This window comes from Podarcis cretensis, assembly GCF_951804945.1.
Source record: "Podarcis cretensis genome assembly, chromosome: 1".
Lineage (NCBI taxonomy): Eukaryota > Metazoa > Chordata > Lepidosauria > Squamata > Lacertidae > Podarcis > Podarcis cretensis.
The window spans coordinates 84,438,724-84,452,195 of record NC_137170.1 but is presented as its reverse complement, the minus strand read 5'-3'; the positions used below and the strand labels follow the sequence as shown (position 1 = coordinate 84,452,195).

The 13,472-nt window shown below is 44.5% G+C and overlaps 1 protein-coding gene across 4 annotated transcripts; it reads right to left on the bottom strand.

The window, feature by feature from the left end:
• Positions 1–180: 180 nt before the first annotated feature.
• On the bottom strand, positions 181–11,410 carry BTBD18 (BTB domain containing 18). Of its 4 annotated transcripts, none has more exons than XM_079967494.1 (3): positions 11,216–11,410; positions 5,505–5,667; positions 181–4,331 (listed from the first exon to the last, which is right to left on the bottom strand). In XM_079967494.1, the coding sequence occupies exons 2-3, from the start codon at positions 5,629–5,631 to the stop codon at positions 2,329–2,331; spliced, it is 2,130 nt and encodes a 709-aa protein (XP_079823620.1). In that variant the 5' UTR covers positions 5,632–5,667; positions 11,216–11,410; the 3' UTR covers positions 181–2,328. The 4 variants fall into 4 exon arrangements, with proteins under 4 accessions (XP_079823620.1, XP_079823617.1, XP_079823618.1 ...); XM_079967491.1 differs by having other exon boundaries at positions 5,505–5,760; positions 11,224–11,410; XM_079967492.1 differs by having other exon boundaries at positions 5,505–5,725; positions 11,224–11,410.
• Positions 11,411–13,472: the final 2,062 nt, after the last annotated feature.

The following is a 13,472-nucleotide window of genomic DNA, read 5'->3' as shown; positions in this document are numbered from 1 at the left end:
ATGATCTGCCTATATATCCTGCAGTAACTTCCTTTCTAGATGATGATTCTTCTGTAATATCAGCTTTTCCCTCATCCTGTTTCTAACAAGCTTCTTGTGTGCAATTTGTTTCTTTTCTACCAGTGCTGCAACTAAACCATAAGCTGCCTAAGTTTAAACAAAATAAAGACAACTCGGGGGGGAAATATAGGAACTTTAATTGAACAAAGTCACAACTCAACATTTCTTATGGCCTTTGTGCCATCTACTCTTCAGATTGTTTTCTGTACAATGAGAGCTTTGGGCTATCAAAAGGAAGTAGTTGGCACAGCGTCATGGAGGCATGGGTCACTGCACTTGAATACACCTCTCCTTGAATAAGCTGTAAACAAGGGAAATGGTTTGAATGTAAAACAAGTGATTTAACCTGTTATTAGACTTTGGAGAGCCATCTCTGTACAAAATAAAATCAGCAGGGCATGTAACTGTTTACTAAATCAGCTTCCACAGACGGTTAGCCAGCATTAATAGCCAGTGAAAGTGGTCGGTCCCACCGGAAGTAGTGAAAAGACAGCCTTGAAGGGGCTTTTAACATTTCCAGGCAGCTGCTCCAATAAATGCCCTGAGCTTTTGCAATGCAGCCCAAAGAGCACCCACTCAAAAGGACAGCAGATGCAGTGAGAGGCATCAGCAAAAGTCATGCTGCTGTTTCTAGCTCCAGTGTGACCTTTGTGATAAAGTGTTTGATGTGTGCACACAGCTGGTGGGAACAGTAGGCCACCACCCATGTCTTCTCCAGTGTTGTAAAGTCCCTTCTACTCCCAAGTTGTGCTGCTGGTGTAACTGTTCACCAGACTGGGTTTTAAGAGGGTGGGGCAGGGATCAAGGCCTAAAAGTTGCTTTAGCTGCCTACCATTAAAAATTAAGATTAAAGCCACAAACAAACTATAAGTTTGAGTCACTGAGAACACAGTTACTCTCTGGTTACCCTAGAATGCACAACTGACTTTGTTCACTGAATTGTGAGTGCCACACTTCCTGTGTATTTAGAAAGCCCTTTTTGTTCACCTTGGGCAGCTATACCCTCCTTCATTATTGGGGGGGGGGGACTGGTGGCCCTCCTGCTATACATAGAACTGAAACAGACCGTGCTCATGTGCAGTTTTAGTGCATGAGAAAGACTTTCCCCACCATTAACATTTCCTTACTTTATGACAGAACCACTACTAGATGTTTCAGTTTTTTAGTTTCTAGCTTCTACCTATCCTATAAAGCAGACCAGGAATCCTGCCAGCCTGCACTGTACAGAAAACAGAGTTACAAACGTAACAGTCATGATTAGATAAGGCTGAGGGGGTGATGATAGTAAAATAACCCCCCCTACCATTTGGAATTCCCGGGGGGGGGCACTTTTCCCTCGGCACTCCAAAAGCACTGTAAGATACTACTAATGTATTTGTTTACCGCAGCCCCATCAAGGATTTTAAGTGTAGCACCAAAGTATCCCACACAGGGCCAGACTTTTATGAGAGCTTGACATGGTGATGCTGCCCCTACTTTGAGGCACCCTCCTCTCCTCTCATGGCAGTGCGTGTTAGTTTTTTATTCTCCACCTTTTCAAGCAGGGCAGCCTGGCAATGGGGAGGCTCAGTTCAGCAGCTGAGTTCTCTGTCCTGGCAGGCGTCACAGGAAGGCTGACATCGCCACCTGTGTCGATGAGGGAGTGGGTGGTCATGTGTGGGAGAGAGGCCATGGCAGGCTGAAATCAGAAGTGCACTGCACTGGGCAAGCGAGAAAGCAAAACCAGGGGAGAGAGCTAAGTTAAAGGGTGCACTGCAGCTCACCATTACCACCACACCAAGGAAGTCCAACAGTCCAGATGGTCACAAGAGAGAGGTGACGGGGATGAGGCATGGCGTTGCTGCTTACTGTGTCACACACTCATCCCCAAGCAGGCTTCCCACTTTCAGTTGGGAAGACGTCTCAGCCAAGTCTCAGTTCAGTTTTGACCTGCAGCAGGCAGCCATGATGCTGAATGTCCCCCAAGGTCCCCACATACTTTGCATTTGGGGAGACTTGGCATAGCAGCTGCCCACCAGAGGCTTGAGGCTCCCCTTTAACCACAAGTGCTGTTGCCTCCAGGATAAATACACCCAGGGAGAGGGATAATGAGCCAATGGCAATGGTAGCAAGTAGCAGCAGCAATGCCCGATGGGATCCTATTGGCACCGAGGTGAGCAGGGTAGCAGTGGGCCCTTCTTAGCCTGACCAGCAGACCTTTTGACATCAGGCCTGACCCCTCACAGCCCCTGGGTAGTCAAGGCAACTCCTTCCCATGGTCTGCATTCACTAGTTCACAACATCCACCTCGGTTTCGGACACCGGAGAGGGGTCTGGCCTGACGCATTCGATGCTAACCAAGAGTTCGTCTACCCCACCGACATCTATCTCTTCCTCTTCCAAGCATGGAGGCACCTTATAGCTCAAGTGGTGTTGCAAAGGGCTCTTCTGCAATGTCTGAGCATGGAGCTGTGTTTCGACGCCACAGATACCCACTTCATAGGACAAAAAACCCCGGTCTTCATTGTCTGCCAAAGTGATGGGCAAAGGATCACCAAGGTTTGCAGGCATATTCTCTGACAGGGACAGTTGATGCTGAGCTGTCCAATCATCCAGTTGGGGAGAAGCTGGTTTGTACCAGGTAAAACAGTCACTGCTGGTTTCAGACTTCACAAATGGAAAGTAGCTGGAAACAGGGTCTAGCAAGGGTCTCCCATTTGCTGAGCCATGAGCTTCTCTGCTGATCTTCATGTCAACAGCCTCCAGTTCCCCTTTTAGGAGACTGTTTTGGGTCTTGACCCACGGAGGACAGTCAGAGACTTCTGGAGAGCACATATCTTTTCTTTCAACTTCAGCACATTCTAGTGGACACTCATTTGCTCCTGGTGCAGGCCATAAAATATTCATGCCTTCAGGAATAGTGGTCTCTTGAGGCTCCTCAACAGCATCACCATCATCTGCCAGAAACATATCAAGCATGTGTTCCAACTCACCAGCTGAAACCAGCTTGTCATACTGCACATCCTCAGTCAGATGGTCTAGCAGAAACAGATCCAATTTATAAGGGTCTCCATCTTCCAAGGATACCTTGTTCTCAGCTTGTTCTCCCAGGTTCTTCTCATTAAGAGGTGGACTTTGTATTTTTGTTGGCAGACATCTAGTTGAGGTGACTGACTGTTGTGCATCTACTCCTTCCGGCTCAGGATACCTGGGCGGAGATCGAGAGCCCTCCTCTTTCATAGAGTTTGCTGGCCTGGTGGCCTGAGCTGAGGGAGATTCCTGCACCACCTCCCAGCAGCTGCCATTGATAACTTTTCTGAGCCTTACCCGGCCAATCTGCCCTGCATTTTGGGGACAGCTAACACAAGGTTCACTGGCGTTGCGCTTTCTGCTCTTAGCAGCCTCTGGAGGGAGAGGCGGGCTCCAGAAACCATACAAATGGCTATCTTCTGCTTCTTTCTGCTCATCTTTGATCGGAAGACTTTTCTGCCTCCAGTGACGTCTGCTGGACCTTGAGGGTTTGCTGGATTCCACAGTGTCTTTGATAGCACATGGTACAGGCAAAGGTGATGAGGGGAGCTTTGAGCGGCTGAGCTTAATCTTTTTTGACTCTTGCAAGCTGGTTGTAGCTTGGCTATCACCAGTCCCATCCTGTGTCCGCAAACTGTCATGCTCATTATTGCCTAATATATTCTTTCCCATGCCTGTAAGACGTTTTTTAACTTTAGTTCTAAGGGGCTCGGCGGTAACTGCTGGATCTTTAGGCATCTGGTCTTCATTCCCACTCGTCAATGCTTCTGGTTTTTCCTTCTTGACAGCTTTCTGGACAATGCTGCTATTGTTATCCATTTCCTTGGTGCATGGAACTTTCACTACAGTGTGCTGCATATTTGAAGACAGCCATGACGTCAAGGAACTACCACTGCAGGCAGGGGGAGACTGCAACAGCGTTAACTCTGGGATGGATAATGGACTAGATAGCTGTAGGCAATCCCGATTTAATCGAGGGCCCAGGGATTTTTTGACCAACTTTCCTCCCTCTAGATGAAGTGACTCCAGCTCTGACACCTGAAGCTGCCGTGCAGCTGCAAGAACATCCTGGGCTTCTTCCCGGGACACCTCCATCTCAGAGGTGTAGAGGAAATCCACCAGCTTACGTAAAGTCCCAATTTTCAGCCCCCGGATCTCTAGCACCACCTTGTGTCCTTTGGGGGGCATTTCTCGCTCCAAACGCTCTGTGAAGAAAGGGCTGCAGGCTGATAGAATGCAACAGTGAGCTGGAACAGCTTCCCCTGCAAACAACACAATTGTTAGCAGGAACAGTATCAACAAAGAAACCCAGATATTTGCCCCTCTCTGGACAGAAGTTGGTCCCAAAGTGTTCCAGCCCCTAAATAAACATTTTTCTTAAGATTCCCCAAGTGTTATCTCACGACTAATTATAGAGCTGTACTGTTTAATCCTTCTTACATACTGAGGCATATTATAGTATAAAACCATTTAGTTTTACGATCAGTCTGCTTATGAGTCTGTCTCAGCAGTTCATTTAAAACTGTTAAACTTATTTTCACAATTCCTTCTGGATATGATACAATTAAAATAAAGAACAGAATGGTTGGAAAAAATAAGTTATTTTAGCTCACCCTGTTCTCTGCCCTCTCAGCTTTGAGGGCACTTAAGCACTAGCAAAAAGCAATTCACAGCATAAGATGTACTATACATTTTTATAAGCATACACAGACTTTTCCCAGTACACATATACTCTTGTTTGTTTCAACTGGGTTTGCTTAGGAGAAGTTCTCAGTGGATTTGTACTCACATTTGTTTGTGAGCAGGCATTTTACAAACAAAGAACAATTTGCTATCATAAAAACACCACTACACTGGAGAGGCACATGGTTAAGAACTCTAGGCATAATCCAGCCGAAGTTCAGCACTGCAAAGCCTTGATTTCAATGGGAGAGTTAAGCTGTCCTGGGACTGCAGAACAGAAGGGAAGCACACCTATCCAGTGACCAGCAGACCAAGTTTAATTGATGCCAACTGCTTTGGGAGAGAAAACCAGTGGTGGCTCAGGTTTGCATGCAAAAAGTCCATGGCTGCTGCTGTTAGTTAAGTTTAGACACTACTGAGTTAAATGGACCAATGGGTTCTACTCATTGCAAGAAAGCTGCCTACATTTCTAAAGGACCTATGACACTGAGGACAGGCTCTGGGAAATCCATCTATCACATCCAATAGGTCATAAACATAATTAATTAATTCTTGCTGATGTTTCCTTTTTGGTAACCATGCAGTCTAAGCTTGAAAAATACCTGAAATTTCTAGGAGTCACTGTCAAAATTCTAGGTGCTGGATCCTTAAAGCAGAAGTGCTGGCCAGGAATTTCCAGGCACCTGGGAATTCCCAACTCTGTTAGAAAGCAAAGCACCCTTAACTTAAACCCTCCCAGCTTTAAGTATTACCTTCTGCTTGTAGGACAACATCACAAAATAAGTCAGCTCTCTGTTGCCGATGGAGCTGCAGGAACACCATACGGAGAAGGCGGGAATTCCGATACAGAATCTTGGGATTCGCAGCTGGAGGGCTCATGGCAGCAGAATTTCCACTTTGTCAGGCACCAGATTTCTGTGGGGTAGACACAGTTCTGAGGATGCAGCTATCATGTCTATGAACCTAAAGTCATCTTGGAAGAAAGACTCAATGAATTCAATGGGACTCCTAAGAAAGAATGCACAAAATTAAAAATACTAGTGGTAATGCCTGAAAATAAGGCTGCAGCCTGAGGCACAAGATATAGCTATGCAAGTTTTCCTTCATATAATTCTGCTGAAGAATATTCTTAAACTGCAGCACTTTCCCCCATCATACTCTCAGCAATCCCCAAGACTTATTTTAGCTTTACTTCAGTGAATAAATACATTGTGTTTAAGATTTTCCAATATGCCCAAATGGTCAGGAATGAAGTAGAAGAACTTGTGAACTGTTAATACCTGTGTTCTTCTTCTCTTGCAACACTGACCATATCAGTTGCTCAAGCAATACTGCAAACCTTTTCATACCCCATTCTGAGGCAAATGACTTTGGACACACAGATTGTCAATTTCAATTTTTAAAATACACAGTAAACAAGTCAGTTCAAAAATTAAAATATTAATAGATTTTAAGCAGAACTCTATCATTCCATAGCAGTCTACAGGGTTAGGTGTGTTGCACCTTACTATGAAAAAAATTCCAACACTGTCTGAAATCTACATTTGGGGGGGGGAGTGCTGATCTCCCAAAAATTCAGGGACCATTTAAAACTGTTTCCCAACCTGTGGGCTGTGGTCGCAAAGCCTGTTCAAGTGGGTTGCAGGCTTTATAAGTAAACCCCAAATAATTTCTGCTTTTAATCCTTAACTGATATGAATACCACTTACAGCTTTTTGTTCTGTTGGTACATTACACCGCTGTGTGGACAGACACTTGTACCTGAACATTAGAAAAGCTCCAGTCATGCATTTTAACACTTGGGAACCACAGTTTGGCAGCAGATCTGGTAAAAGTTCACCACAAGGTGCTCCCTGTAAAAGCACCTTGTGCCAAAGTTACACTGGACCAGCCAACAAGATCAGTTAATAGTTAAGCCAAAGGTGATTTGACATTTGCTTAGTCAAAATAAGAAATAATATCTGTGCCCTATGTATTAATAACTGTTTAGAGGAGTTTTCTTACAATCAAGCAGTATATTTGGGAAATAAATAAAATAATAAATAATAATAATCAGACTGGGTATGCTCACATCACCACTTACTCTACATCCAATGCGCTCCCCACTGCCAACTCCGGAAGCCAAATTCACACAACCTTAGCCACAATCTATATCAATCCTGTTGTTCCTTGACAAATACTGCTGTTGGATGTGTTTTTACTCAGACTAGCTGCCATCCAATTAGCAAACTGGATGCAGAGTAAACTGCAATGTGAAAAGACACTAGTAGTCATCACACGAGTGCAGATGAGCATGGAAGGTGAACGTGTAATGCACAGGAGTTCCATAGGGGTTGTAGGGGAAAGGAAACCATAAAGGTCACATGAAGGCATATCCATGCAAATGACCTCACTGAGTTTCAAGCTACTAATGTGAACATACATTAGTACATGTGTGACAACCATCAAATGCCTCACTGGCCAACTTGTTGGCCAAATACAAGCCACTGCTACGTGCTAAAATGAACTTTATCGTGAATATTAAAAATATTAATGCTCCATTGTATTTAATACTACTTGTGTAACCATATGTTTCTAGAATAACATTTTATAGCTTATAAAGCAATTTTGTACAATCAGATGGCTGGTGTGTTCTTAACATTCCCATAAACAATACTGTGAATAACTTTGGAAGTTTTATAAATATTGCAACAAATTCCACATAATAGCAGCATTAAGTAAACGTTTACTTGGGTGTCCCAGGTAGCAGTTATAAAACAGGCAAACTTGAAATAAAAATGCATGAAACCAACAGCTGACAAAGACATGGCATCCAAAATTCATTTGATAATAAAACAATGGGTCACTATACCAAGTAAATATGGACTTGTGGATCGCCTGACCCCTTATTTAAAAATATATTATTCCTTGCTGCTTCGGTATAGCATACATTTTACACTGGAACAAGAGCAAAAAAAAAACACACCTGAGAATTTAATTAACAAAACAATAACCCTGTTTTGCCAGATTAATATAGTATGATATAGTATGATATAGTAATAATATGATATAGTAATAATAATTTATTATTTATACCCCGCCCATCTGGCTGGGTTTCCCCAGCCACTCTGGGCAGCTTCCAACAAAACATTAAAATACAATAATTCATCATATATTAAAAGCTTCCCTAAACAGGGCTGCCTTCAGATGTCTTCTAAAAGTTGAATAGTTGTTGTTCTCTTTGACATCTGGTGGGAGGGCGTTCCACAGGGTGGGCCCCACTACCAAGAAGGCTCTCTGCCTGGTTCCCTGTAACTTGGCTTCTCACAGTGAGGGAACTGCCAGAAGGCCCTCGGCGCTGGACCTCAGTGTCCGGGCTGAACAATGGGAGTGAAGACGCTCCTTCAGGTATACAGGACCAAGGCCGTTTAGGGCTTTAAAGGTCAGCACCAACACTAGGGCTTTAAAGGTCAGCACAAACTGAATTGTGCTCAGAAACTTACTGGGAGGCAATGTAGGTCTTTCAAGACCAGTGTTATGTGGTCTTGTGGCTAAGAATTCACCATTTCCACAAAGGACAGGAATTTATAAAAAATGGTAAATAAGGGAGTGAAATCACTCTTTAAACTGTATAAAAGCATAATATTTCAACTGGAAATCAGAAAAAAGTTTGCAAAAAACAAAACACATCGAATTTTGTTACAGTCTCCATATGACATCAAATTAAGCCAAAAACAAACCATTTTTCAAACTGATGAGTATCTTAATCTGAAGCATTAGTCATCAGAAATTTTCTGTTCCTTTAAGTCATCAGAAGTTGCCCCAGTTGTAAATGGATCACCTTTCACAGAAAATGTCTCTCTTAATATGCCTTACTATGTTACTCCCAGCTGTATATCAGCACGGATCCTCCTGCAGCAACCTCAACTGGTAACCCATTATTTAGTTTGCATGCAAAAGAACATCAGCTGGTGGATGTTGGTCCTACATCCAAGATTTAAAAGACCAGTATGACACAAATATGCCTTCTTGAAGTATTTCTTCAACAGTGGCCAACTAGATGCCTCTGGAAACTCAAGCAGGACATGATGACAGTATCTCTTTCCTCTTGCTGCTACCCAGCAACAGCGTTCAGTAGCATAATGCTTGCTTCTGAACCACAGGGTGGGTGTGTGCGCGCACACACACACACACATAGCTATCATTACTAGTAGCCAAAGGAAATCTCATCCAGTTTTCTAATCCCCTTTTAAAGCCATCTAAACTAGTCGCTACCTCGTTTTATAGCAATAAATTCTATACACTAATTGTGCACCACATGAAACAAGTCTCTCTTTTGCCAATCCTGCATCATCTGCCAGTTTCATCAGCTGCTAACAGTCATGGTATATTGCTGATGTTATGAGCTGATACTCCATGATTCTACAATGCTCTGTTATGTAAAAGGAATAAAAACTTCTAAATCCGCTTTCTCTCCCTTAGCAATAATGCTATAGACCTGTCACAGCTGACTACATGATTTCTTACTTCAAAACTAAAATCCCCAAATATTGTAACTTTTCTTCATAAGGAAGGTGCTTCACTCCCATGGTTGTTTCGGCTGTGCTTTCATGCAACTTCTCCATAGAATCAGAGTTGGGAGGGACCATGAAAGTCATCAAACCCAACCTGCAATGCAGGAAACTTTTGCCCAACATGGGGCACAAACCACAACCGTAAGATTAAGAGTCTCATGTTCTACCAGCTGAGCTATCCGGTGCCACAATATCCTTTCTCAGTTGGGGAAACCAGAACTTTGCCATCTCCTATCTTTTCATAAGCCATTATGTAGATCTAGGACAGAGGTCAGCACACTTTTTCAGCAGGGGGCCGGTCCACTGTCCCTCAGACCTTGTGGAGGGCTGGACTATATGGGGTGGGGGAATGAATGAATTTCTGTGCCCCACAAATAACCCAGAGATGCATTTTAAATAAAAGGACACATTCTACTCATGTAAAAACACACTGATTCCTGGAGCGTCTGCGGGCTGGATTTAGAAGGCTATTGGGTTGGATCCGGCCCCCGGGCCTTAGTTTGCCTACCCATGATCTAGGTGCTAGTTTTACACTTACACAGGTCAAGTCACACATTCTCTGTGTGTCTCCTTCAGAAGTCCAGAGGGTGGTAGCAAGAGAACTAGCTGTTTTTGGTGGCAACCTTGTGGAATCATATCCCCAACCAAGGAAAGCTTTCCTAGTGCCAACAGTGATAACTTTTTGGTGCCAGATGAAAACATTTTTACTCTTGTAGACATGTAGGTGGATCTTACTGTTGTGGATCTTACAGCTATTTTAGCTGGAATCTTGCTGGTTATCATTGTGTTTTAAAGTGAAAGGGTATTTACCATATGTTATTTCATCTTATTGTGGATTATGTATATAACTTAAAGCAGACAGGAAAGCAGCAACCCAGTCCCAGCTGAGAAACTTCCACATGGAGGGGTTTGAGTACATATTAGTATGCCTAATACTCAACTCCTAACAAGATCACACCCTTTGACTCTGCATTCATGCAAAATACCTGCTCTTTCTCCCCATGGCACCACACAAACACCAACATGAAGCAAAATCCTTAGCTTTAAACAAATACACATCAAAGGGTAACCAAAATCTACCTTTGCTCCAATCCTGATTGTGAGAACAAGGGAACTGCTAAACTGTGTTTAGAATTTCAGCCTTAGTATAGATTGGTTACTACTTTACAAACGTACCTAGGAGTAAATCCCACTTCCCTCAATGCAAGTTATTTCTGGGTAGACATGCATAGGATTGTACTGCAAGCAATCTTGAGTACACACCCTAATTGTTGTTCTGGGTAGAGTTCCAAGGTCTTTAACAGCTAACAGGCCAAAATTCAACAGGGCAAGTTTCTACCTGCACCTATGTGCCAAAATTAAGGCAAAAGACTGTGTTCTGCAAGTAAACTTTTTACCCACTCAGCAAAAATAAGTGACTATCAGAAAAAGAACAGCAGCTAATTTTCTACCCAAAAAGCTTCATTCAGCTTCTATTTCGGATACCAGTTTCATTTTAAACTATCCTAAACAGATAATTTTAAACTGTTTTACCCCCCAGGCCAGTAGTATCTGGTTTTATTTCATTGTAATTCTACATGTCAAGTGGCGATATTTTTGTTACACTGCTGTGTATTAAAAATGGATTTCACCTTTCCACCGCCTTGGGCCTTCAAGGCAACGAGGGCTGCAGACGCCCTACACATCTGAAGCCCGTTTCCCCACCGCTCAAAGAATTCTGGGGCCTGTAGTCCCAGCAACCCTTAATCCGCGGGGCCCAGAATTATTCAAGGGGAAGAAGGCGCTTCGAAATGTGCCTTTTTAAAGGTATATCCCAAACCGGTAAAGAAGGCGCCACGAGGAACCAACTTCCATCAAGAGTGGCAGGTATGGGCCATACATATTACAATCCAACAGAAGAAGAAACCTACAAACCAACCGTTGAGAGCCTCCTGTCCCTGAGGAAACGTCGAACTCGCTTCCCCCCTCGACGCCCCACCCCAGGCCCACGGAAAGAGGCAGAGAGCCCTCAGTGGCGCCTGCCCTGGACTCCCCGGGGAGCCGCCCGGCCCCTTCCTCCGCGGCAGAAGCTGCCACCGGCGGGTGTCCGTCAGCAGTCGGAGCCTCTCGGCGTGGCACTGCAGCGGCCGGTGGGAGCTGCCTTCCTCGCGCCACGCCGCCCGCGCGAGGCTCCCTGCAGAAAAGGGCGCCGAGTGGCAGAAACAGCCCTTTCATTGGCTGAGGGCCCCTGGGTGGGAGGGGCCGGCTTTCGGCAGGACGAAACGAGGTCCTTCAAACGTATAGACCCCTCTTAATAAAGAGGGAAGGGGGTGCGGAGGTTGCCAAGGCACTTTGGGCTGCGCCTGGTTATGGGGTTGTTGTACTTCCAAAGTTTGGGCAAGCATGGCACGGAACGTGGGAAGGGGAGCAGAAGCGGGGTCACACACGCAGAGCTTCCTTCCAGTTTCTTTCAAGGGCCCGCCATTATTCTCTTACTCCTAATTATTGGCCACGACCCACCCGCTGGCTCCTGTCCTTTCTCTCGCTGCCTCTGTTTCTCTCCTTCACGGCTGCCTGAAATGCCTGCTTCTAGCCAAGGGTTTGGGGAGTTGCACTGATAACCGATGAGCCAAAGAGGCTGGATGAGACCCGGGAGTTGCCAGTTGTTTGACCCCACCTGCCTTCATTCAAAATAGGTCAGAAGTTGCATCGTGAAGAGGCAGCCATGTGCTTGTCAGGCAGGACCACCGCCCCACCTGCCCAAAGCAACAGCAACCCTGGAGGGAAAAGAAAGGAAGCAAGCGAGCCCTGTTGAACACAGTGGGATTTACTTATGAGTAGACATGCATAAGGTGAAAACACAATGGAAGCTTATGAGGAATCTTAAGAGTCTCACACACTCAGGGATGTGTTCTTAGGGATTTGAATTCCTTACATTTAATATACTCTGTTTTTTACGGGAAGGGGCTTTCCTTTAGTTTATCCATGAATGAGAGATGTGATACAAAGGTGACATGATTTCCTCATACTTTTCTTCCTTTAAGCTAGTGGCAAATGCTTTCCACTGAGTATAAAAATCAGTAGGTATTCATTTCCTCCTAGCCTGTACTACCCAGGATATCATCCAGTTTAATGGGAGTTTATGACTGCCAGCTAAACACTTGTTGCACTGAGCTAATCTCTAGCTATGCATGCAGGACTCGAGTCCAGGAAGAAAGTAGTTGTAGAGAACGCCCAACAGACTCTCAGTCCATTGCTTTGCAGATGCATGCATAAGAAGCCCACTGGAATACATGGGTTTAGATGCCTCTCTGCAGAGAATAGGAATGCAACTTAGGCAGTAATAACCGGGTAGTTCAGGGCTGTTTCCCGTATTGGCAGATTAGTGAATACATTGGTGAACTGAGCATACCTCTTTGTTTCAGTGTGTGTACATGGGCATAGCCAAGGGGGCAGCTGCCCCCCAGTCAAGTAAAACAATAACTAACTGACCAATCACTTTGGTTTTGCCCCCCAACAAAAATCCTGGCTGTGCTCATGTGTGTGTATCTGAAAAGCTAGCTTCAAATGTGTACTTGCATCGCATCTTATAGGAAACACTGCATGTACTCCTCATACATAATTTGTGATATGGGTCCTAAACAGGGCCAGATCCAGCTTTGAGGTGCCTCTGGATAATATGTCCACTGTTGGTCCCCTTCTCCATTGTGGGCATAGCTGGTTGCTGTGACAGTGCACCAAGCAGCACCTGATGAATGTGTCCGGCTACTCTCTAGTTTACCACAGTGCCCCAGAATGATGCTAGATCAGGTGCATTGTGGGAAATGAACAGGGTGGCTAGGTCCAGCTACTTGGGGCTGCTTGGAGCATCCCCCCACCCCAACTAAGGGAGTTGGAACAGTGTAAACATCAGTAGTGGTATGACTGCTACCCAAGGATGCCAGGTACTGATGCCAGCCTAGGTCCTTAAGTTTTTTCTTCCTGTTCATTTTCACTTTTATCAAATATTGTGCCACACTAATTGATCAAATAATCTGAAGCAAGGGGACCACCTCTTGAATAAACACTAAAATAGAACAGATTATTTTTTCACTTTTTGTGACTTCATTTAATTTATACCACATTGGGCGAAGATTAATCATTTGTAACTGTTCTGCTGTTGGTCTATTTATAAAAATGGTTAATGTG